At 43.0% G+C, this 25,217-nt stretch overlaps 1 protein-coding gene across 1 annotated transcript in view; it reads left to right on the top strand.

Moving 5' to 3' along the window:
* Positions 1 to 25,217, top strand: part of mgat4a (alpha-1,3-mannosyl-glycoprotein 4-beta-N-acetylglucosaminyltransferase A) — a 269,718-nt gene that overhangs the window by 174,311 nt on the left and 70,190 nt on the right. The window contains exon 7 of the mRNA XM_072577031.1: positions 4,534 to 4,609. Coding sequence (XP_072433132.1) covers positions 4,534 to 4,609 — 76 coding nt within the window. The remainder of the gene's footprint in view (positions 1 to 4,533; positions 4,610 to 25,217) is intronic.

Below are 25,217 nucleotides of genomic sequence, written 5' to 3'. Positions count from 1 at the left end.
TTCTGTTGAATGTGGAATCCTTGGATGGAGATGAGGGGAGTGATGTGGGCACAGGTTTTGCACTTGCTGCAATGGCAGGGGAAGGTAGCGGGAGATGGGTTTGGGCTGGTGGGGGCGCATAGATCTGACGAGGGAGTCACAGAGGCAATGGTCTCTCCGAACACGGATAGGGGTGGGCAGGGAAAAATATCTCTGGCAGTGGGGTCTGTTTGGAGGGTGGAGCGATGTATAAGGAGGTTAATGGGGTGGAAGGTGAGGACCGGGTTGGGGGGGGGGGGGGGGGGGCGTGGTTCTGTCCTTGTTGCATTGGGAGGGGTGGGGTATAAGGGAAGTGGTGCAGGAAATGGAGGAGATATGTTGGAGTTCATGGTCGACCATGTGGGAAGGGAAATTGCGATCTTGGAAGAAGGAAACCATCTGCGATTTTCTAAGGTGGAATTGCTCATCCTGGAAACAGATGTGGCAGAAGCGGAGGAATTAGGAATAAGGAATGACATTTTTACAGGAGGTAGGGTGGGATGAGGTGTAATCTCAGTAGCTGTGGGAGTCGGTGGGCTTGTAGTAGATGTTTGTGGTTAGTCAGTTACTGGAGATGGAGATGGAGAGGTCCAGGAAGACAGGGGAGGTGTCCAAGATGATCCAGGTGAATTTGAGGTTGGAGTGAAAGGTGTTAGTGAAGTTGATGAACTGTTCATCCTCCTTGTGGGAGCACGAGCTAAAGCTGATACAGTCAACGATGTAGCAGAGAAACAGGTAGAGGGTGATGTCAGTGTAAACCCATTGTCTCAGCATGCTCCTGTCCCACTGAACTCAACTCTGCAAACTTTGACACCGTCCTGTCCCCCTTAGTCCAGGACTCCCCACCTACTTTCGGGACATTACCCACTGCCTTCACCTCCTCCAAGATTTTCATTTCCCCGGCCCCCGATGCCTCATCTTCACCATGGACATCTAGTCCCTGGACGCATCCATTCGTCATGACGCAGGCCTGCAAGCCCTCCATTTCTTCTTCCCACAAGAAAATGTTCTCAGTATGTGGATGTACTTAGTAGAGAAGCTGCAAAACATAACTTATTCATAGGAAATAAAACCAGGCAGGTTACTGCGATGTTAGGGCGGGAGCATTTGGGGCCGGCGACCATAATTCTATTAGTTTAAAAATAGTGATGGAAAAGGATAGACCGGATCTAAAAGTTGAAGTTCTAAATTGGAGGAAGGCTCATTTTGATGGTATTAGACAAGAACTTTCAAAAATTGACCGGGGGCAGATGTTCACAGGTAAAGGGATGTCTGGAAAATGGGAAGCCTTCAGGAATGAGATAACGAGAATCCGGAGAAAGTATATTCCCGTTAGGGTGAAAGGAAAGGCTGGAAGGCGTAGGGAATGCTGGATGACTAAAGAAATTGAGGTTTTGGTTAAGGTATAGACAGGAGAGATGAAATGAATTCTGAGAAAAATATAAAGGCAAAGAAGTTTCTTTGAGAGGGAAATCTGGAGGGCAAAAAGGGGACAGGAGATAGCTTTGGCAAATAGGATTAAGGAGAACCCAAAGGAAATTCATAAATACATTGACAAAAGGGGAACGAGGGAGAGAATAGGGCCCATCAAAGATCAGCAAGACAGCCTATGTGTGGAACTTCAGGAGCTATGGAGATACTAAACCAATACTTTGCATCAGTGTTTACTGTGAAGAAACATGGAAGATACAGAATGAGGGGAAACAGATGGTGACATCTTGAAAAATGTCCATATTACAGAGGAGGTGGTGTTGGATGTCTTCAAATGCATAAAAGTTGATCAATCCCCAGGCCCTGATCAGGTGTTCCCTAAAACTCTGAGAAGCTAGGGAAGTGATTGCTGGGTCCCTTGCTGAGACATTTGTATCATTGATAGTCACAGATGAGGTGCCAGAAGACTGGAGGTTGGCTAACATGCTGACACTATTTAAGAAAGGTGGTAAGGAAAAGCTAGGAAACTATAGAACGGTGAGTCTGACATTGGTGGTGGGCAAGTTTTTGGACGGAATCCTGAGGGACAGGATTTTATATGTATTTGGAAAGGTAAGGACTGATTAGAGATAGTCAACATGGCTTTGTGAGTGGGAAATCATGTCTCTTAAACTTGGTTGAGTTTTTTGAAGAAGTAACAAAGAGGATTGATTAGGGCAGAGTGGTAGGCATGATGTATATGAACTTCAGTAAGGTGTTCAACAAGGTTCCCCATGGGAGACTGGTTAGCAAGGTTAGATCACATTGAATACAGGGAGAACTAGCCATTTGGATGTAGAACTGGCTTGAAGGTAGAAGAAGGTGGAGATAGAGGGTTGTTTTTCAGACTGGAGGCCTGTGACCAGTGGAGTACCACAAGGATCGGTGCTGGGTCCACTACTTTATATAAATGATGAAAAGATTTGGATGTGAACATAGGAGGTATAGTTAGTAAGTTTGCAGATGACACCAAAATTTGAGGTGTAGTGGACAGTGAAGAAGATTACCTCAGAATACAACAAGATCTTCATCATATGGGCCAATGGGCTGAGAGTAGCAAATGGAATTTAACTCAGATAAACGTGAGATGCTGCATTTTGGAAAGGCAAATCAGGGCAGGACTTGTACACTTAATGGTAAGGTCCTAGGGAGTGTGGCTAAACAAAGAGACCTTGGAGTGCAGGTTCATAGTTCCTTGAAAGTGGAGTTGCAGGATAGTGAAGAAGGCGTTTGGTATGCTTTCCTTTATTGGTTAGAGCATTGAGTATGAGAGTTCAGAGATTGGTTTGACCATTTTTGGAATATCGCAGTTCTGGTCTTCCTTCTATTGGAAGGATTTTGCGAAACTTGAAACGGTTCAGAAAAGATTTGAGCTGGAGGGAGAAGCAGAATAGGCTGAGGCTGTTTTCCCTGGAGCATCAGAGGCTGAAGTGTGACCACATGGAGGTTTATAAGAAGATGAAATCCATGGATAGGTCACATAGACAAGGTCTTTTCCCTGGGGTGGGTGAGTCCCCAGGGCATAGAGGGCATAGGTTTAGGGTGGGAGGGAAAAAAATTTAAAAGGGACCTAAAGGGCAACTTCTTCACGCAGAGGGTGTTGCATGTATGGAATGAGCTGCCAGAGGAAGTGGTGGAGGATGATACAATTACAACATTTAAAATGCGTATATCAATCAGAAGGGTTTAGAGGGATCTAGGCCAAGTGTTGGCAAACGCGACTGGATTAGGCTAGGATATCTGGTTGACATGAACAAGTTGACCCGAAGGGTCTGTTTCCATGCTGTACATCTCTGACTCTGAGTTATTTGGGGTGTATGGTTTAGATTATTATAAGCTAACATTCACTACCATCCTTTGTGAAGGAAGGTGGATAGAAATCAAAGACTCATTTTCGCTTGTTTCAGTACAGTATCCTGAAAATTGACTTGTTGAATATAAATAATGGCTGCTGTGCCATTTTTTATTTAGTTAATCATATCAAGTCCATGTCCTAATTGCATTTGGGTCAATGACCAAAGTTTATACTGACTGAGCTAATTATCGTGAAGGCTGAATCTTTGTTGAACATGGCAAAGCTAAATCATATATTCATAATCAAGTGGACGAAACCTTTTTCCTTTCCACCTATTCTTCAAATTATTTGAAAGAATAAAGAAATTCTGAAGCTGAAGCTGAGTACTTCTGAATGTGAAGTACTTACACTCATGTTTCTATTTGCTGATTTTTCATTTACTCATTACACTTGAAAAGATTTCCCTTTGGACTTCTTTTGTAGAATTGCTTAAGACTCAGCTTTATTTGAGAAGCTTTTTTGCCAACATGGGTCATGTGTATATCAGTGAATATGAAGTATAATGGTTAGGCTCAATTTCTTTGAAGTAAGGTTCTACATGAAAAGAGGCCTTATACATTGCTTACTCAATAACATGACACTCTGAATGTACCAACCTTGAGAAGTCAACCTGTCAAATGTTAACTGTCAATCAGCGCTAATAGGTGTATTCTCCATGACAACAATTCTATCAGTCAGAATACACTTATGGCCCAATGAAAACTGACCTCTAATGCAGTGTCACTATTGGTTGACCCCTTCAGTTGGCATTCTTGCTAAATGACCTTTTGAATGCAAGATGAAAAGCCTCTGCAAAATGTCTCTTTTTGGAGCAATACCTGAATTCTGTTTTCTTTTTAATTGATTTCAGAATGTTTTATCTGTTTGCAAATGCTTTGAAGGTTCCTTTAACAAAGATTTACTTATGTAGAAACAGACAAGATGGCTCTTGACTAAAACCAGATAAAATAAACTGCTGTCCTTGCTAATAACCAGTCCTTTAGAGTTGTTGAGGTTGATGGGATTACTTGTCTACTTGATGTCAGTGTTGAGTTCTCTAAAGAAGGCTTTTGACCATGATTTTCCGTATACAGCAAGAAAATTACTGCAACACAAGCTCATCTACATCTTCATTCTAACTGATTACTTTTTGTGTCATGATGACTAATTACCTTTTATCCATTTACAAACACTTCTATGTTATTTTTCAGATGGCGGACAAAACAGAACTTGGATTATTGCTTCCTTATGATGTATGCCCAGAAAAAGGGGATTTATTATGTTCAGGTAATTTATCTGTCTGCTTGTTGTGCTTTTAAGAAATGTTAAATGCCACTTTATATTTCTTCTTCTGCATTTCAACGATTTTGAATATCACCCCACCACCCCCAGTCTTTACCCAGCCAGTTCTGAGCTAGTGGGTATAAACTGGATAGGTTTTGGGTTCTGGCTTTTTCTGCTATCGTGGATGGAGTGACACATTGGAATAATACACAGCAATTTGGTACAACTGTGGCCTGTAAGGCACGCTAGTGCACTTAGGAGTCAACCAACAGTGGGTCTGATCTCACATATAGGCTAGACTTGGTAAAGATGACATATTTCCTTCCTTAAAGGAAATTGAATTTCAATTCTAACAGCTGCCATGATGAGATTTAAACCCGTGTCTTCAGGGCATTTACATGAGCATCTGGCTTTCTCGACTAAATACAGATTAATGGGATTAATGTAGTTTACTGTTTGCTCATTGGCATAAACACGGTAGGCTGAAAGGCCTGTTTTTATGCTGTATGGCTCTCTCTACCAGTAATTGTGCCACCATTCCACTGCCTCCCCTGCAACGACAGAAATACAACTCCAATATCCCCCTTCCTTTACATCCCCACTCCATCCACTTTACCAAGAGATGTTCCCATCTTTAGGCTGTTGAGCAGATGCTTGAGTAACTCCCCACTGAGAGCCCTAAGAAACATATTGTTCATTCTGCGACAGTTGGTTTTGGCGCAATATGATTGAAATCTGGCATCTGGCCAACTTCTGAGAATTTGTGCCGAATAGGGTTTGTAGAGTAAGGAGATTTGGGCATAGGCACGGAGCATGTGCAAATGGAGCTATGTCATAGTGATATCAGTGAAGCTAGAGCCTGGTTCTGTAACACTCTGAATTAAATGTCCTCTCTTTCCATCCTCTGCATAATTTTATGTTTAATAAAGTCTGTTGCTATGCACTCAGGAGCATGTACATCTCATATTGCAACATGGGGCATCAGTGATTAGACCCATGGTGTCAGATACATGTCTCGAGTGATGCCAGTAATTGGAGACCACAAGGGTTTCAAATCCAAAGGTGGGAAAAAACCCAAAGTGCCACTCAGTGGTGGTAGGTACCAACCAGTGACACATTTTGAGCTGTATACAGACTCTGAAGAGCACAATAGGAAAGGCTATGCAGAAGCTGCAGAAAGAGTGGACTAAGTTCTACAGCAGCATGTAGCTAACAAGAGGAAGAAATCAATCAGCCATGGTAAAGTAGTACAGAAATGAAAGTGCGTACACACGTGAGGAAATGAGCACATAGAAAACACACTATGATAAACAAATGAGGGGTTAGGGTGCATTCTGAGCCACAGAGAAACTCCAATGATGGGAACCCAGTCTGGCCAGTTTTATAGAGGTGGAGTGCAAAGAGAGACTGTGGTAAGGCTGCAGCAACAACACAGAAAATTAACCACAGTCCAAAGCAGAATTCAGGGATCCAGAGAGGGAAGATGGCCTCTTCCTAGGGGATGCGAAAGGTCAAGAGCAAGAATCTAAACCCCAGGATGAATTTTGGCACACAGGGTTTAAAGGCAATGGCGGAGAGAAACCAGTTTTAAATTGATACTGGAGCAGATGAATCATTCCTTTCAGATCTAGGCTATAGTTGAGGGAAGGCATCCTCAAACTGTCCTCCACTAAAATGTGGGACATAGAATTTGAATAAGAGGCCAGAAGTGTGCTGCATCTTGCTACAATGGCAGCAATGACCTGAGATTACTCTTCCAAGTAGCTCTGTAATTCAGAGTACCACACGAGAGTTAAGTGGTTAGTGCTCCTGCCTCAAGGTGCCAATTTGATTCCACCCTTGGATGACTGTCTGAATGGCGTTTGTACATTCTCCCCATGTCTGTGTGGATTTCCTTTGGGTGCTCCAGTATCCTCCCACAGTCCAATGGTGTGTACGTTAAGTGGATTGGCCATGGGAAATTGCCTATGGTATTCAAAGATGTGCAGACTGGGTGGATTAGCCATGGGAATTGGGAAGAAGACTGCAGGTCAAGAAGGCGGTGCTGAGTCCAAGGGTTGGTAAGGTGGGGGGGAGGGGAAATGAGGAAGCTGGAGAAATCTGCATTCATCCCTTGTGCTTGGAGGGTTCCTAGGCAGAAGATGAGATGCTCTTCCTCCAGGCGTTGTGTTGCCATGGTCTGGTGAAGGAGGAGGCCAAGGACCTGCATGTCCTTGGCGGAGTGGGAGGGGGAGTTAAAGTGTTCCGCCACGGGGTGGTTGGGTTGGTTGGTGCAGGTGTCCCAGAGGTGTTCTCTGAAACGTTCCGCAAGTAGGCGGCCTGTCTCCCCAATGTAGAGGAGGCCACATCGGGTGCAGCGGATGCAATAAATGATGTGTGTGGAGGTGCAGGTGAATTTGTGGTGGATATGGAAGTATCCCTTGGGGCCTTGGAGGGAAGTAAGGGGGGAGGTGTGGGCAAGTTTTGCACTTCTTGCGGTTGCAGGGGAAGGTGCCGGGAGTGGAGGTTGGGTTGGTGGGGGGTGTGGGCCTGACGAGGGAGTCGCGGAGGGTGTGGTCTTCCACTGATAGGGGAGGGGAGGGAAATATATCCTTGGTGGTGGGGTCTGTTTGGAGGTGGTAGAAATGACGAAAGATGATACGATGTATCTGGAGGTTGGTGGGGTGGTAGGTGAGGACCAGTGGAGCTCTGTCCTGGTGGCGATTGGAGGGGCGGGGTTCAAGGGCGGAGGAGCGGGAAGTGGAGGAGATGCGGTGGAAAGCATCGTCAATCACGTCTGAGGTGAAATTGCGGTCTTTGAAGAAGGAGGCCATCTGGGTTGTTTGGTATTGGAATTGGTCCTCCTGGGAACAGATGTGGCGGAGGCGAAGGAATTGGGAATATGGAATGGCATTTTTACAGGTGGCAGGGTAGGAGAAGGTGTAATTTAGGTAGCTGTGGGAGTCTGTCGGTCCTCACCTACCACCCCACCAACCTCCCCCCTCACTTCCCTCCAAGGCCCTAAGGGATCCTTCCATATCCATCACAAATTCACCTGCACCTCCACACACATCATTTACTGTATCTGCTGCACCCGATGTGGCCTCGTCTACGTTGGGGAGACAGACCGCCTACTTGCGGAACATTTCAGAGAACACCTCTGGGACACCCGCACCAACCAACCCAACCGCCCCGTGGCAGAACACTTTAACTCCCCCTCCCACTCCGCCAAGGACATGCAGGTCCTTGTACTCCTCCATCACCAGACCATGGCATTGCGACGCCTGGAGGAAGCACGCCTCATCTTCCGCCTAGGAACCCTCCAAGCACAAGGGATGAATGCAGATTTCTCCAGCTTCCTCATTTCCCCTCCCCCCCACCTTATCTCAGTCCCAACCTTCGGACTCAGCACCGCCTTCTTGACCTGCAACGTTCTTCCCGACCTCTCCGCCTCCCCACGCCCTCTCCAGCCTATCACCCTCACCTTAACCTCCTTCCACCTATCGCATTCCCAACGCCCCTCCCCCAAGTCCCTCCTCCCTACCTTTTATCTTAGCCTGCTTGGCACACCCTCCTCATTCCTGAAGAAGGGCTTATGCCCAAAACATTGATTCTCCTGCTCCTTGGATGCTGCCTGACCTGCGCTTTTCCAGCAACACATTTTACAGCTCTGATCTCCAGCATCTGCAGTCCACACTTTCTCCTAGCCATGAGAATTGCAAGGTTACAGGGATGGGATGGATTTGGTTAGAATGATGCTTGGAGGGTCAGTGTAGACTGGATAGGCAGAATGGCTGTAGGGATTCTGTGACGAATTGCCTATTGTAGCAGGTATGGCAATTCATTCTGTTGTCTATAATAAATTCTCACTTTCTCATGGAGTCCCTGAGGTGTTCTTATCTGCGAGAGAGAGCGATTCAGGACCTAGGAGAAATGAAAAACTCTATCTCCTCAACCTCAGTATAACCTTCAGAATGCCCTCCATTCTCCTTCTTGTTTATTACATTTAACCATCAATCAATGAGCAAGGCAGAAAGGCTGTGATCATTTGGGTCCTGGTGTCCTCTCTTGTCAGTCACTGTCTTCCCTGATGCTACATTCAATTCTTCATGTGGGTTATAGGCCAAAGACCAGTTCTTGTCATTTCACTCCACCAATGTGTTAGCCCTCCAAGGAAATGACAAGAGAACACAAACAAGCCACACGTTCTCGAAGAGAACCGAGAATGCAGTTAGAAACATCAATCCCTCAAGTACAAAAGACCTGTGTGCTGTTAGCAGGGGGCAAGCATTTGTGGTTAAATGTTAGCAGTAATAAAGGGTGCTGTAAAAAGAAAAACAACTTGGACAATGTAGTGCAGAGGGAATTGTATCTTTACTCTGGCTACGTTTAAAGGGAACTATGTTGTAGTGCTGTCAGATCACAGGCAATTGGGAGTCTGGGTCTGTCAGTTTCAAGTAAAATGTCCTTTGCTTACTGTCCAGTGTATACAGTTCTATCTAATAAAGCCTGTTCCTGTTCACTAACAAGAGTGTAGAATTCACATGACCACAGGAATTATTCCTGATAATAGACTCCCCCTGAACAAAGCACTATGCTTATGCCAACAACAACTTTGATTTATGTAGCAACTTTAATATGATGAAAAACACCAAGGTTCTTTGCAGGAAAATTAATAGACAAAACTTGAAACTGAGCCACATAAGGAGAGATCGGTAGTACTGAAGATCAAAAAGACCTTGTTACGCATATCCACAGATTCCTAAAGGTAGCAGGACTGGTGGACAATGTGGTTAAGAAAACAAATAGATTACTTTATTAACTGAGGCATAGAATACAAAAGCAAGGGTGTTGTGCTGGAACTGTATAAAACACTAGTTAGGTACAACTGGAATACTGAGTCGAGAGTGGGTTGCTGGAAAAGCACAGCAGGTCAGGCAGCATCCGAGAAGCAGGAGAATTGACGTTTCGGGCAAGAGCCCTTCATCAGCAATCAACTGGAGTACTGCAATTGTGGTCACCCACTATAGGAAGGACACTCTCAAAAACAGTCACATCCATCTTGAAACATTAACTCAGTTTCTCTCTCCATAGATGCTGCCAGACCTACCGAGTTTCTCTGGCATAGCTTCAGATATTCACTTGCTTTGCCATAGCCTGAAGGGCAATGGACCAAGAGCTGGAAAATGGGATTATTGTAGTTCGATCTTTGTTGACTGTTGAGGCCACAATGGGCCAAATGGCCTCTTTCTGTGCCTTAGACATCAAGTTGGAGAGCTTGGAGTGGGGAGGGACGTGGAGGTGGTGGTTCTTGGATTGCCAGATGTGACCAGAAATAGTGAAGGTGAGCCTATTAAAGAATTCCAATTTGAGGAAGGGAATTTTCTATTTGATGCATTTGGAATGCAAATCAGTAATAATAGGGGTCACAGGTGAGAAGGATTTGCTATCTTGAATTGATTATGGCTATCAGAGTTTAGGATCAGCTGAATGGAACAGTCATGAACCTGGATAAGGATTTCAGCAACAGAGGGGTAGTGGTAAGGTATGGTAAACATGAAGGTATAAAAAGAGATGAAAGTCTTTGTGGCAGAGTGAATACCAAGGTTTGTATTTGTTGATGTCTGGTAGATGAATAAATTTACAAGAATGACAATTATAGTGCAACAGTCTAAAATAGCCTAAACTCTATGCATCTCTCACCAGTAATTTTAGCATTGAAATGAGAATGTATTTTTTGTATGACTCAAGGGAATCCATTATCTTTACTATGTACTGCTTCAGTTTTCTGTATGATATATAGTTTTTATAGCAGTTATGCAATCCTTTTTATTGATTAATGATTATATTCATGTAAACATTAATAACTGCCACTCAGCAAACATTGCATTCAAAATGTTCATGTTAAATCTAAACACACAAATAAGTACAGGTGAATTTGAAAATATGAAATCAGGGAAACCAAAATACCACATATAGAAATAATGCTAACTCAGTGTTTAGCATGAGAGTTTTGTCGTTGTTGTTAATTACAAAGCTATTATAAGATTATCTTAATTATGAATATGTAAATTAGAAGCAGATATAAGCCAGTCAACCTGCTCTGCCATTCAGTAAGGTCTGTTTGAGTTACAAATTGCAGATTCCCATTTACCCTCAATAACCCTCCATCCTTTTGCTTACTGAGAATCTATCTACCTCTGCCTTAAAAAAAATTCAATGACCTCACCTCCACTGCCTTCCGAGACAGTGCTCCAAAGTGAAACGAATCTCTGAAAGAAGAATTTCCCCATACCTAAAGGGACAATCCTAAACTTAAAGCACTCTCCCCTACTTCTAGACTCCCCCCAAAAGAGAAATCATTCTTTCCGCATCCACTTTGTCAAGACTACTCAGGATCTTATGCACCTCATTAAATTAGCCCTCACTCTCCTTTACTCCAGTGGAAACAAACCCAATCCATCTAAGCTTCCTTTATAACCCAACCTGCTCAATCAAAGGATCTAGTATCAATTTAAGAGGCATTTGGATGGGTATATGAATAGGAAGGGTTTGGAGAGATATGGGCCGGGTGCTGGCAGGTGGGACTAGATTGGGTTGGGATATCTGGTCGGCATGGACGGGTTGGATCAATGGATCTGTTTCCATGCTGTACATCTCTATGACTCTAATAATTGTAGTTGTTAGTTGTTGGAAATTGAACAATAAATTGGTTTGGTCATTACTTGGGTTGAGATATGTTTATTTCCACAAGAATGCCTCGTTCAGTAACACTTTAGATAAGCAATCTTGTTGTAGATGAGTTCCAAGATTGCTGTGTTGATGAAAAATTCTCTCTTCATTTCTCTCCTAGTATTTTTAAAAACCTTTTTTGCCGATCTGTAGATTTAACAAGATGTGCTTGAGAATAGGCATGTGCCTCACTGAATAATGATGTGCTTCCACACTCCATATTGCAAACTGCTCCCAGGTTTCTATGTTGCTCATTCAAAGTTTTTTTTTTAATGCCCTCAATGGACGGTGATAACAAATGCTGCAAATCTCTGTGAGAGTATTTACTTGCTTTCAACTGCTTTTTGACATGATGTAAATGTGACTAGGTTTTCTAAGATAACCCAGCTTGAGCAGGTACTTGAAGTCTGACTTTTTTTGTTTCCTTTTATATAGTCGTAGAGTCATAGTGACATACAGCAAGGAAACAGACCCTTCAGTTCAGCTAGTCCATGCCAACCAAGTTTCCCAAACTAAACTAGTCCCATTTGCCTGCACTTGGCCCATATCCCTCTAAACCATTCCTATTTTTGCAACTGTCTGTTTGTCTTTTCAATTATGTAACTGTACCTGCATCCATCACTTCCTCAAGCAGTTTATTTCACATATGAACCATTCTTTGTGTGAAAAAATTTGCCCCCAGATCCCTTTTAAATCATTCCCCTCTCACCTCAAAAATATACCCCCTAGTTTTGAACTCCCCCTCTCTAGGGCAAAGGCCTTTGGTACTCACCTTATCTATGCCCTTCATGATTTTATAAACCTCTAAAATGTCACCTCAACCTCCTGCGTTCCAGTGAAAAAAGTCCCAGGCTATCAAGCATCACCTTCAACTCAAATCCTCCAGCCCTGGTAACATCCTTGTAAATCTTTTCTGCACCCTCTCCAATTTAATAATGTCCATCCTGTAGCGGGGCTTCACCAACATCCAATACAACCTCAACATGATGTCCCAATTCCTACAGGTAATGGTCTGAGCGATGAAGGCAAGTGTGCTAAATGCCATATTAAATTCCCTGTCTTCCTGTGATGCAATTTTCTGTGAACTATGTACCTGAACCCCAAGATCCCTCTGTTTGACAACACTTCCCAGGGTCGTACCATTAACAGTATAAGTTCTGCCCTTGTTTGTTTGATCAAAATGCAATACCTCACATTTATCCAAATTAAACTTCATCTGCCAATCTTCAGCTGACTGGCCCAGTTGATCGATCCCTTGTAATGTTAGATAACCTTCTTCATCATCCACTATATCACCAATTTTGGTGTCATTCACTAAATTACTAACCAGGAAGTAGGCTGTCCACAGGTCTTCTATGAATGGAAAGAGCATTCACTCTGTGACATTTTTACAAGATAAGGTGCACAATGGCTCAGTGGCTAGCACTGCTGCCTCAGCGCCAGGGACCCAGATTTGATTCTGTCCTCAGTGACTGTGGAATTTTCATATTCTCCCAGTGTCTGCTTGGGTTTTGGCTGGGTGCTGCAGTTTCTTCCCATAGTGCAAAGATGTGCAGGTTAGGTGAATTGATCATCTAAATTGCTCATGGTGTTCAGGGATGTAGTGGATTGGCCATGGGATATGCAGGGATGGGGTTGGGGGGAGGGGGGTGAGGGGGCACAGGTCTAGATGGGATGCTCTTCAGAGGGTCAGTGTGGACTCAATGGGCTGAATACCCTGCTTCTACAAAGTGGGCATTCTGATTCTATGAGATGCCCCCTAATTTAGCATGGGCACAGATTGAGCCTAAGGAGAGTGAACATGCTCTTGAAGCTTAAAGACCAGTGAGAGGAGTTTTAGCTTGTGAAAAGCAGCAGGGCACAATGTGGGTGTGTTGGGTGGTGGGGAGGGGGGGGTTGGAGGTGGGTGGGTGGGTGGGTGGTGGGGGGAATGGTGTCCTCTCTTCAATTCATTAGAAACTTTTCATTGCAAAATAGATCCCACCGGCCAGGCTGCCAGTGTGGATGTAAGGGGTGTGGGATGCCCCTCTACAGAATAGTTTGTGGCCGCTCTTAAACTCAGACAGACAGAAAAGGCCTCTTAACCCCATTTGCTGCCAGCCTCTAGCTACTGAACCTAGCCCCATCAGCAGGAAGACGTGGAGGCCATTTGAAAAATTTCATTGGCCTCCTTTTATTGTCTTCAGTTTGTCCTTTTATTGAACTTGCGACCTACGTGTGGGCAGTAATCCCACCTCTGGTCCAGTGGCAGGCTGGCCCTACATTCCTTCAAATCCAGGGCAGGTGAGGGACAAGAATCCAGCCTCTAGCATCGTCTGTGAGACCACACAAAGGTATGAAGGCTATGGAAAACCATATTCTTCACATTGTAACCATAGGCTTCCAGTTCAGAAGGGACTACAGGGCACTGCCTTTTCCAGTTTAAGATTCTATTGGATTTTTGAAAGTCTGTTAATCCCATAATTGTTTTCTCAGAGAACTGGGCAGACTTTCTGCTATAAATGAAATTTTTCGTCATGCAGTGTTGAATCTGAAGATCAAATGGTATTGAATTGCTGGACTATGTCCATTGAAGGAACACAGTGAAACCGAGAGATTGATGTTTACCAGAAATGAAATGTTGTTGATGTAAAACCTGAGCCATCTTTCAATTTATGAAATAGGTTCTTTGTGAGGAAAAGATATGTTTGTCTCAAGCAATCAGTTTGAATCAGTATATCAAAGCAATTGAAGGTGACCTACTTTGGCTTCAGTAACTCCTCAATTTTAAAATTTTCATCTTTAAGCTGCCTAGGCTCTAAGCAATGAACTTCCTTCCATAATTCTCTGTGTTTCTTCATATCTTTCTTTCCTCCTTTTTGGATGATCCTGGAAAACCCACTATTTTAACCAAACTTTTACCTTAACATCTTCTGAGTTGGCTCAGAGTCACATGTTGAAAATGTGTTGCTGGAAAAGCGCAGCAGGTCAGGCAGCATCCAAGGAACAGGAGAATCGACGTTTCGGGCATCAGCCTGAAGAAGGGCTGATGCCCGAAACGTCGATTCTCCTGTTCCTTGGATGCTGCCTGACCTGCTGCGCTTTTCCAGCAACACATTTTCAGCTCTGATCTCCAGCATCTGCAGTCCTCACTTTCTCCTCAGAGTCACATGTTGCTTGATTGTCTTGATGGGATGCTTTGATTTATTAAAGGTGCATATAAATCTTAGTTGTTATGATATTCTTGACTTTGTTGCATTGCTATAGAATATTTATAGATCAGGTAGGGGGTAAGGAAAACACCAACTTTATAAAGAAACATCTCACCTTCATCTTGCCATGAGAGCAAGATATTGTGACATTGCATCACTTCCTGTCGTGTACACTGGGCCTCATTGGCATATTACACAGTTGAAATTAATTCCTTATGTTTTGAGGATGGCACAGTGGCTCCGTGGTTAGCACTGTTGCCTCACAGCGCCAGGGACCTGGGTTTGATTCCAGCCTCAGGCGACTGCCTGTGTGGGGTTTGCACATTCTCCCCATGTCTGTGTGGGTTTCCTCCCACAATCCAAATCCATAGATGTGCAAGCCAGGTGAATTGGCCGTGCTAAATTGACTATAGCGTTAGGTGCATTAGTCAAGTGTAAATATCGGGTAGGGGAATAGGTCTGGCTGGGTTGCTCTTCGGAGGATTGGTATGGACTTGTTGGGCCCAAGGACCTGTTTCCATACTGTAGAGTATCTCATCATAAATGTTACATCTCTGCCCAAATCACAATTTCAATTTCATTTTTACGTAGATAACCTCTTTGGTAGTTTCACAAAACCACCCAAATGGATCCTCTGCTCCTTAAAACGAGATTAGGTGTTTGAGTATTGCATGCGGTCTTTCAGACTCTGCTCTCTGGTAGAAGGGGAATAAGCAGTTCAACAATCAGGTTTTTCACTAGACTTGTTGAGGATAACAGCATGCATGCTGTGTTTGATTGTAGAGGTGACTGTTCCAATAGTGTGGACATCTACTTCCATGTGGAAATCATTGCACATGTATTCTGCCTCACTACACCATTATTAGTTTGGGCAAGGTAGGACTGTGGATGTGATGGCTATACAATCACTATTCTATAGTGAGCTTGTTTTCAGATCCAAACTGGATGTACCGGTTGGAGGACTAGGAGATTGCTTGCTTTGTACAAATTGTCATTGTTCCATATCTGTCTGGAACATGTTCGTTCTCTTTGCCCCATTAACTTATGTTTGTGTTATGTGTATTAGGGAGTTGAGCTCTCTGTCTCCTTCCCATGAGTATAGATGGTGCTAGAATATGTTGGAGTGAAGCTGAGTAGCTTGGAGTGCAAGTTGGATGTCATCATTGTTCAGTGATGCTTTCATTGTACATGCTGTACTTTTAGCTTCACTCATAATTTGAGGATATCTTGGTGAACAGATGGTATAAGTGAATCACTGTGGTGTTTTGAACTCTTTAATACTTGTTAGCAAATTCTGGCCCATTGCAGCTATTACCTTCAGGGATGTAATCACTGTTTCAAGAAGTATGATCCTGCAATTGCTTGACATCTGCCCATCAACGGGGATAACAACTTAGTAATAATAGAGTAACAATCGACTCTAGGTGTTGAACTAACTGGTCTATAGTTACCTATTTGTTCTCTCCCTCCCTTTTTGAATATTGGTATTACATTGGTATTTTGCTAACCCACTTGGACTTTTTCAGAATCTAAGGATTCTTGGAACATTACTATCTGTGCATCCACTATCTCTGTGACGATTTCCTTTAGCATCGTAGCACACAATCCATCAGGTGCAGTGGATTTATCTATCGTTAGCCTTCAGTTTCCCCTGTACTTTCAACTCTAGTAACAATGATTGTATTTATTTACTTCACCCCAACATCCCCTTGATTATTTAGGATTTTTGGAATACTACTAATGCCTTCTACTCTGAACACTAATGCGAAGTAATTATTCAACTCCTCTGCCATGTCATGGTTCCCTGTTATTAATTCCCAAGCCTTATTGTCTAAGGAATCTACATTCTCTTTGGCCTCTCTTCCTTTTCATATATTTGAAGAGACTTTACTATGCTTTTTCAAATATTACTTGCGAGTTTGCCCTCAAAGCTTTTTTTTCCCTTCTCTCCCTCTTGGTCACCTTTGTTTGGCTTTTAAAACTTTCTCAATCCTCTGGTTACCCACTAATCTTTGCCACATCATGGGTGTTTTTTTCCTCACAATTTGATACTATCTTTGACTTCCTTGGTTAAGCATGGTTGATTTATTCCCTTTCTAAAAACCTTCTTCCTCACTGGTGTATATCTTCGTCATGGTCATGAATTACTTTCTTAAATGCCTGTTGTTGTTCTCCAGTGATCTTTCCTACTAAATTCCATTCCAAGCCAACTCTGTCCTCATTTCTTTTTAATATAAATTTGCAGATGACACCAAAATTGGAGATGTAGTGGACCGCGAAGAAGGTTACCTCAGATTACAACAGGATCTTGATCAGGTGGGCCAAAGGGCCAAGAAATAGCAGATGGAGTTTAATTTAGATAAATGTGAGGTAACGCATTTTGGAAAGGCAAATCAGGGCAAATCCACTTAATGATAAGGTCCTGGGGAGTGTTGCTGATCAAAGAGACCTTGGAGTGCAGGTTCATAGTTTTTTGAAGATGGAGTCACAGGTGGATAAGATAGTGAAGATGATGTTTGGTACGTTTGCCTTTATTGGTCAGTGCATTGAGTACAGGAGTTGGGAGGTCATGTTGCAGCTGTATAGGACATTGGTTCAGACACAGTTGGAATATTGCATGCAATTCTAGTCTCCCTGATATAGGAGGGATGTTGTGAAGCTTGAAAGTGTTCAGAAAGCATTTACAAGGATGTTGCCGAAGTTGGAGGGTATGAGCTATAGAGAAGGCTGATTGGACAAGGGCTATTTTCTCTGGAATGTCAGAGGCTGAGTGTCAGAGGCCTTAGAGATTTATAATATCATGAGGGACATAGATAGGGTAAATAGTCAAGGTCTTTTACCAGGGATGGATGAGTCCAAAACTAGAGGGCATTGGTTAAAGGTGAGAGGGGAAAGATTTTAAAAGGACCTAAGGGGCAGCATTTTCAGATGATGGGTGGTGTATGGAATGAACTGCCAGAGGAAGTGGTGGAGCCTGGTTCAATTACAACATTTAAAAGGCATCTAGATAGGTATATGGATAGATAGGGTTTAGAGAGAAATGTGCCAAATGCTGGCAAATTGGATTAGATTAATTTAGGATATCTAGTCGGCATGGAAGAGTTGGACTGAAGGGTCTATTTCTGTGCTGTACATCTCTATGGCTCGAATATCCTATTTAAGTTTGACATGTTTGTTTAAGACCCAAGTTTCTCACACTCAAACTGAATGCTATATTCTAGCATGTTATGGTCACTGTTTCCAAGAGCACCTTTTAAATTGAGATTATTTATTATTCTTGCCTCGTTTCATGTTACCCAATCCAAAAAAAGTCAACTCCCTCGCTGGATCCACATATATTACTCTAAGAAATTATCCCAAATATACTCAATTAATTCTTCCTCATGGCTACCTCTGTCAATTTGAAATATGAAGATTGAAAACTGCCTTTTTTTACTTGCCTTTATTATGTCCTGATTTAATGTGTGTCCTGCACTGTTGTATTATCCGATAGACTATTCCCATCAGTGTCGTCTTCTCCTAGTCATTTCTTGCCTCTACCCATATGGATTGGACATCTTCCAATCCAAGATTGTGTCTTATTATTACACTTATTCCATAATGACAGGTGGATAAGATAGTGAAGAAGGTGTCCATAATTGTTCTTTCACTCACTGCTACCATATGATATTCTTGGTCTCATTGAGTTAGTGCAGAATGTTCACCAAATGTGAGAGATCAGGAAAACATTAACTGATTTAAGAAACATCTTGCTGTGGCATCACCTTACCTTGATGCCACAAGAATGTGTTGTGGGAAAAATCACCAGCCTCTGAGTCCAAGTCGGGGCTCAACAAGAGAGTTTATTGTACAAGGAAATACCGGAGCTCTGGGGAGAGAGATACCCCAACAGCACAGTGATCAGCTGCGATTCTTCTCTCCACCTGGAACACATGTCAAGATACTTTTATACATTTTGTAATAATAGGTCAGTGATGAGGTTATTGTCTTTGTAACATGGTTTGTTTATGGTAAACATTGTAGAATTGTTAATAGTTTCGGTGCAGTCATCATCAGGTCCAGCTCAGCCTTCATTAACTTCAGCGCAGACATTGTCAGTTTCAGCGCAGACATTGTCAGTTTCAATATCTGCACGGAAATCCATTGCTCATATAATGGGTGCTAATTGCTCTTCCTGAGAAGGACGATTACTGCAGCTCTGTGTTGAGTCTGTATCAAGCTGTTAGCATTTCTGTCAAAGCTGTTGGCTGGATTCAGACACTTGGCTAGCAGCGTATGCTACTCATGTGTATTCTCTCTCCCTTCCACCTTAAACTAATCAATTAGGTTGTGAGTGCATTGTGCTGGCATTCTGGTGGCCCCAGGCAGTGTCTGTATTTGCTCTGCTATCTCTCTCCATATTGTCATCCAGTGGCCATTTTGTGTGTCTGTGTGCCTAGTGTCACCCTGCCCCATGCCATCTCCCACTTCAAATATAATGTTGCATTCCTCTGATGACTTTGTGTTTTATGAGCAGATCACACAGTTAGAATTAAACCCATTTACTACATTTATACCCACACAAATTCTGGAAAAGTGCCCAGCAGATGTTTTACAGCTTTAAAAGCTGGAGAGCCCAGATTAGCCAGAACTATAATTTGCAAGAAAGAATTTTGCTTTAAAGCTATCTGTCAGCACAGGAATATATTGGGGAGCCATATTAAAATCATCTGGTTAAATAATGTTAATATCTGTGACTAAAACTGTCTAGTATTACAGTGGCGCTGAATGTTTTCCTAATTAATATTAATTTTAATTAATTTTAATATTAATTGTTTCAGTCTTGCATAAATGTTATGACGTTAATGTGGGAAGTCAAGTGCGTTTATAAATTGAAAAGCCCAGCCTAGATTTTTTTAATGTGGCTTTGCATTTTAAGATCTGTTCAGATCTTGATGAGGCTTTGAGCTTTAAGTAAATTGCATAGATTTAATCATGTGTTTAATTACTATTTTAAAATGGTACCAACAGCAGCCATTAATGATTATAAATGCCCCTTGGCCTACATACGCACAGCTGTTTTGTGTGTTGCATATGTTGGAATCAGAATCAGAGCTCCCTGTTAACCATTGACCAGAGCTAGATTAAAAACGAGGGCTGCAGATGCTGGAAACCAGATTCTAGATTAGAGTGATGCTGGAAAAGCACAGCAGTTCAGGCAGCATCCGGAGCGGGAAAATTGACATTTCGGGCGAAAGCCCTTCCCATTCAAGTTCCCAAAATGAGTTACTGTTGACCTGTTTAGATTCTCAAAGTCTTGCTTCACCTCTGCATGACAAAATGAAGTAACTAAGATGATGAAATGCTGCAGATACTGAAAATCTGAAGTGGAAAATGCTGGAAGTGCTCAGTTAGTGTGGAGGGAGACAATGTGATTTTTTTTCCAAGGCAAATGGCCTTTCGACAGTACGGGCAAAGTTGGAGATTTAACCAACTTTAAACAAATACAGGGGCAGAGAGAGTGGGGAATGGATGTGTTTGTGGCAGAGGACAGACCAACCACAAGGTCAAGTATCTGACAGAAATAAAGACTGCTGGAAATACTCAGCAGGTCAGAGCTTCCTGTGGAAAGAAACAGGGTTAATGTTTCAGGCCAATGATGACCCTTCATTAGAAGTGAGGGTGGAAAACATAGTCCTGTGTTTTGAGCAAGTGATTTGTTTGGGGGGGTGGTGGGGGAGCGAGGAGGAAGAGGGGAAGATCAAAATGGAAGGTCTGAGGTATCACCGGGATTAATTGACAAAATATTTTATGGTGATGGCTGAACAAACAAAACCTTTATCCAAAGAAGGTGTGAGTGGCTGGATGCAAATGAGTAAAGAAATTAGAAAAACCTATTTGGAAACTCATTCTGAAATAAAAACAAAGTACTGGAAAATTCCTGAAGTTCAAAAGAAGGGTCATTTTATATCTCAAAATATGATTTTTTTTATTCTCTCTTCACGGATGTTGCCAGACCTGCTGAGGTTCTCCAGCATTTTTAGATTAGATTCCCAATAGTATGGAAACAGGCCATTCGGCCCAACAAGTCCACACCATAGAAACCACTCAGACCCATTCCCCATCACTATATTTATCCCTGGTTAATGCACCTAACACTAGGGGCAATTTAGCATGGCCAGTTCATCTGACCTGCACATCTTTGGACTGTGGGAGGAAACCAGAGCACCTGGAGGAAATCCATGCAGACATGGGGAGAATGTGCAAACTCCACACAGACAGTTGCCAAGGCTGGAATCAAACCCAGGTCCCTGGCGCTATGAGGCAGCAGTGCTAATCACTGAGCCACCGTGCCACCCGTAATTTATTTCAGATCTCCAGCATTCAGTACTTTGTTTTTAACTTTATTCTGTCAGAGGCTTAGTATACCTTGGCAGGCACAAGGGGTTTTAACAAATGTGCACGGTGCAGCCATGTGACAGGCTAAACATGATTTGATCTGGTTTCCTCTCTCCAACTGAAGAACTTGGCTGTTTGGAAAAGGGGGCATTTGGGTGGCAGTGTGGCATGAGAGTGGTAATGGAAAAACCCTGGACAGCACCATGAGGGAGTCTCATGACAGGGATGGACCAGTGGGAATGGAGCAGGGGGGGAGACTCCAAACAGCAAAAGATAATGTTGTTCCTGGCTCTGGGCAGTTAGAGCTTAAAGAAGCTCTGGGGAGGTAGTAAGGCTGAAAAGATTATGAAAGGTCATAAGGCTGCAGACTTAGGGCGCAAGAAAGGGCCACTTAAAGCTTGATGCAACTGAGAGTAGACTTTGAAGAAACCCAGGATGGTGTTAGCTCAGTGAAGCTGGTGGTTGTCTAGCAAAGAGCTAGAAGTGTGTCTGTGAGTGGAGGCCAGAGTGTAGCCTAGGGAAACCAGCAGAACGCAATCTAAGAGCAGAGTCATAGTCATACAGCACGGAAACAGACTCTTCGGACCAACTCGTCCATACCAACCACAATCCCAAACTAAACTAGTCCCACCTACCTGCATTTGGTCTATGTCCCTCCAAACATTTCTTATTCATGTACTTACCCAAAAGTCTTTTTAGCATTGTTACCAGACCCGCATCCACCACTTCCTATGGAAGTTCAATCCACACATGAGCCACTCTCTATGTAGAAATAGTTGCCAGTCTTGTCTTTTTAAAATCTTTCTCTTGCCTTAAAAAGATGCCCCCTAGTCTTGAAATCCCCCACGCTGGGGAAAAGACACAGGCCGAAAAGAAAAGTGAAGTTGAACCATCAGGTCGTCAAGTTTGGAGCAGCTTCTGTGGGAATTCAGAGGCTAAATAAATCTTCAAAACAGAAAAGTAAAAATCGCCCACAAGGCAGATAGATTGTTTGTTTGTGAGAGTTTGTATCTCGTGAGCTCCCTGAAATTTGGGTTGCTGAGAAATCGATGAGATCTGTCTTGACTGCATTCTGCTGTTTGCCAAGCAGTATGGTGCATTTGCCTGCAATATGCTATTTTCATTCATATTTGCCTTATGTTAACTATTCATGTGAGATCATTGTAGATTGGTTACATTTCCTGACTTTGTGTACTGATTTTTAATGTTTATTGTTTGAAGCCATATTCTCTGAGTGATACCTGGGATTTCAAATTTGGTTCATTTTTAAAACATTATTGGTAGTAAAACAGGATCGGGAGAAAATTTGGGGTTCAAGATTGTAACGAGCCAAACCACCAAAAAAAAACAAAACAAGATGCAGGCAAAGGTAATGACTTGTTGAACTCAACATGGAAACCACATGGTTGGAGTTCCCAATTGAAAGATGAGGTGCTGTCCCTTGAGCTTGAGTTGGGTTTGACTGGAACATTATGTGGGCGGCACGGTGGCACAGTGGTTAGCACTGCTGCCTCACAGCGCCAGAGACCCGGGTTCAATTCCCGCCTCAGGCAACTAACTGTGTGGAGTTTGCACATTCTCCCCGTGTCTGCGTGGGTTTCCTCCGGGTGCTCCAGTTTCCTCCCACAGTCCAAAAATGTGCAGGTCAGGTGATTTGGCCACGCTAAATTGCCTGTAGGGGTAAATGTAGGGGAAGGGGTATGGGTGGGTGCGCTTCGGCGGGTCGGTGTGGACTTGTTGGGCCGAAGGGCCTGTTTCCACACTGTAACTAATCTAATCTAATTATCACAGGCCGTGGACAGAGAAGTCACCATGGGAGTTAGGTGGAGAATTAGAATGACAAGTGACAGGAAGGTTGGGATCATGCTAGCAGTCAATTCTAGGATGAAGGTGTTCTGCAAAGCAATCAGCCAATTTGATCTTCCCAATGTGAACAATGAATCCAAAATACTAAATTGAAAAATACAAGTAAATCACTGCTTGACTTGGAAGGAATATTTGGAATACCTATTATTGATTGTGTGGCTTCTGGAAGCTGAGGCATAGCAACTCCAGCTGGGAGTGCTGGTGGCGTATTGTTAGAGCCAGTCTAATATCCTGGGGCACTGGTTCAAATAGCAATATGGCAAATGACAAAACTTGAGTTCAATAAAAATTTGAAATTAAAAGCTAGGCTAATGGTGGCCATGTAAGACTGGTGATTGTTGTAAAAACAATGACTGCAGATGCTGGAAACCAGATTCTGGATTAGTGTGCTGGAAGAGCACAGCAGTTCAGGCAGCATCCAAGGAGCTTCGCAATTGACGTTTCGGGCAAAAGCCCTTCATCAGGAATAAAGCAGGATTGTTGTAAAAGTCTATCTCTGTCGCTATCTTCCTTTAGGGAAATAAATCTAGCCTATATATGACTCCAGATCCATAGCAACATTTTTGACTCTAAAATACCCTCTGGGCAATTAAAGATGGGCACTAAATACTGGTTTGGCCAGCAATGCCCATATCACAAATCAATTGTCTTTTAAACTGGTTAACCTCCTTGCATTGACCAGTTCAGTTCTTCGATTCTGCATTTGTTCTTACTGCAAGTCTGAAATATATATAATAACACAGACATGATAAAGGTATTTATCTTTATGTTGCCAGATGATTTTTTAAATTCTCTCGTGGTACATGGGTGTCACTGGCTGGGCCAGCTTTTATTGCCTGTCCCTAGTTGCCCTTGAGAAGGTGGTGTGAACTGTGTTCTTGAACTGTAGCAGTCCCTGCACTGTAGTAGGTCTGACAATGCCCTTAAGGAGGGAATTCCAGGATTTGGAGCCAGTGATACTGAAGGAATGGTGATATATTTCCAAGTCAGAATGGTAAGTGGAGGAAACCTGCAGGTGGTGATGTTCCCAAGTATCTGCTACACTCATCCTCCTAGATGGAAGTTGTGGGAGATTGGAAGGTATTGTCTGAGGATCTTTAGGTAAATTTGCACGTGTGTATGCAAAGGCCGAGTGTCCTCACAGTGATTTGGGTCATTTATTGTTTTTGTCATCTACATTTTACATCTTTTGCCCAATATGTGATTATGTTAATGCAGCACTATGTCCCTTTTTAATGCAACAGACCAGTATTCTGAACTGAATGCAAGTACTGACTACTTGAGTTTAATTGTTTGATCAGATAATATTGTCAAGTATTTGTTATTTTTGGCTGAATGTCAGAAGCACCACTAATCGTTCAGATGGCCTGTGGCACTGTTTGTGTTGTTAGATGCCATGCTCTTTTACAGCAAAGCTATGTTATACCATTATTATGGCACATTTTATCTTTGCTATAAATAATGTAGAAGTGGAATATGTTAAATTCAGGGCTGAGTTTTACCACATATCAGCTAAGTGTCAATTTCAGTGAGATTCATTGGAGAGTTTCTCTCAGAGAGCTCTCAAGCAATTTTTCCCTGTTTGTTTAACCATGTACCCTCCAAGCCTTTGTGGTGCGGCACTCACACACTATCATGTACTCACTAGCAGCAGAAGGATCTGCCGGACTTTCCATGATTGGCATTGCCAATGCCGTCTTTATATTCAAGCTTGCAGCAGGTCAGTTGCTGGCTGCCAAAAATGGCTGTTCACTGTACGTAACAGGGAAGGGAAACAAATAAGATCAACTTCTGAGGGCACATTGGTAGCACAGATGATGCTTCATTGGAAATACATGCACATTCATAAATGAATGCCTACTTTGCATCATCACCCCTCCGATCAACAGACAATTGTAACTGTAGCAACAAGTGTCAGCATCCCTGTCCCCAGTCCAATCCAAGTATCAGAACCTCCTTTTCAGGTGGCTATTCCCTGCTCTGCCTTGGCCTTTGGGAAGGAACAGGCTGCATTGTCTCTCTGTTCAGTCTCAGTCAGAAGGTTGCTGAACAGAGTTATGGGCCATGATCGCAGAGAGTTACCTTTGCCTGCCTTTGGAAGACGTTGCTCATTGAAATGAAGTTGGAGCGTGTGAGAGTTCTCAAGGATTACCTCAGCTTCCAGGTTACCTAATTCTGACCAATTCCAGGGTGGGAGCAGGATTCATTGACCATAAAATAGATAAAGAAATATTGGGGTAGATGTTGAAAGTGTTAATCAAGGTTGTAGGTTCTGGGCAGTATTTTGAAGGAGGGCAGAGGGATGAAGAGCAAGAGGTATTTAGGACAGGAGCTCATGGGCTGTGGTTCAGGCACCTGCAGAAAAATTGCCACTAAAGAGGGAAGGATGTTGTTCCGGGACAGAATATTTTCCATATCATAAATGCCGAGGAGAAAGTGAGGACTGCAGGTGCTGGAGATCAGAG

This window comes from Chiloscyllium punctatum, chromosome 9, assembly GCF_047496795.1.
Source record: "Chiloscyllium punctatum isolate Juve2018m chromosome 9, sChiPun1.3, whole genome shotgun sequence".
NCBI classification, from domain to species: domain Eukaryota; kingdom Metazoa; phylum Chordata; class Chondrichthyes; order Orectolobiformes; family Hemiscylliidae; genus Chiloscyllium; species Chiloscyllium punctatum.
The sequence above is the reverse complement of the archived record's forward strand: the minus strand, read 5'-3'. Positions and strand labels throughout refer to the sequence as shown.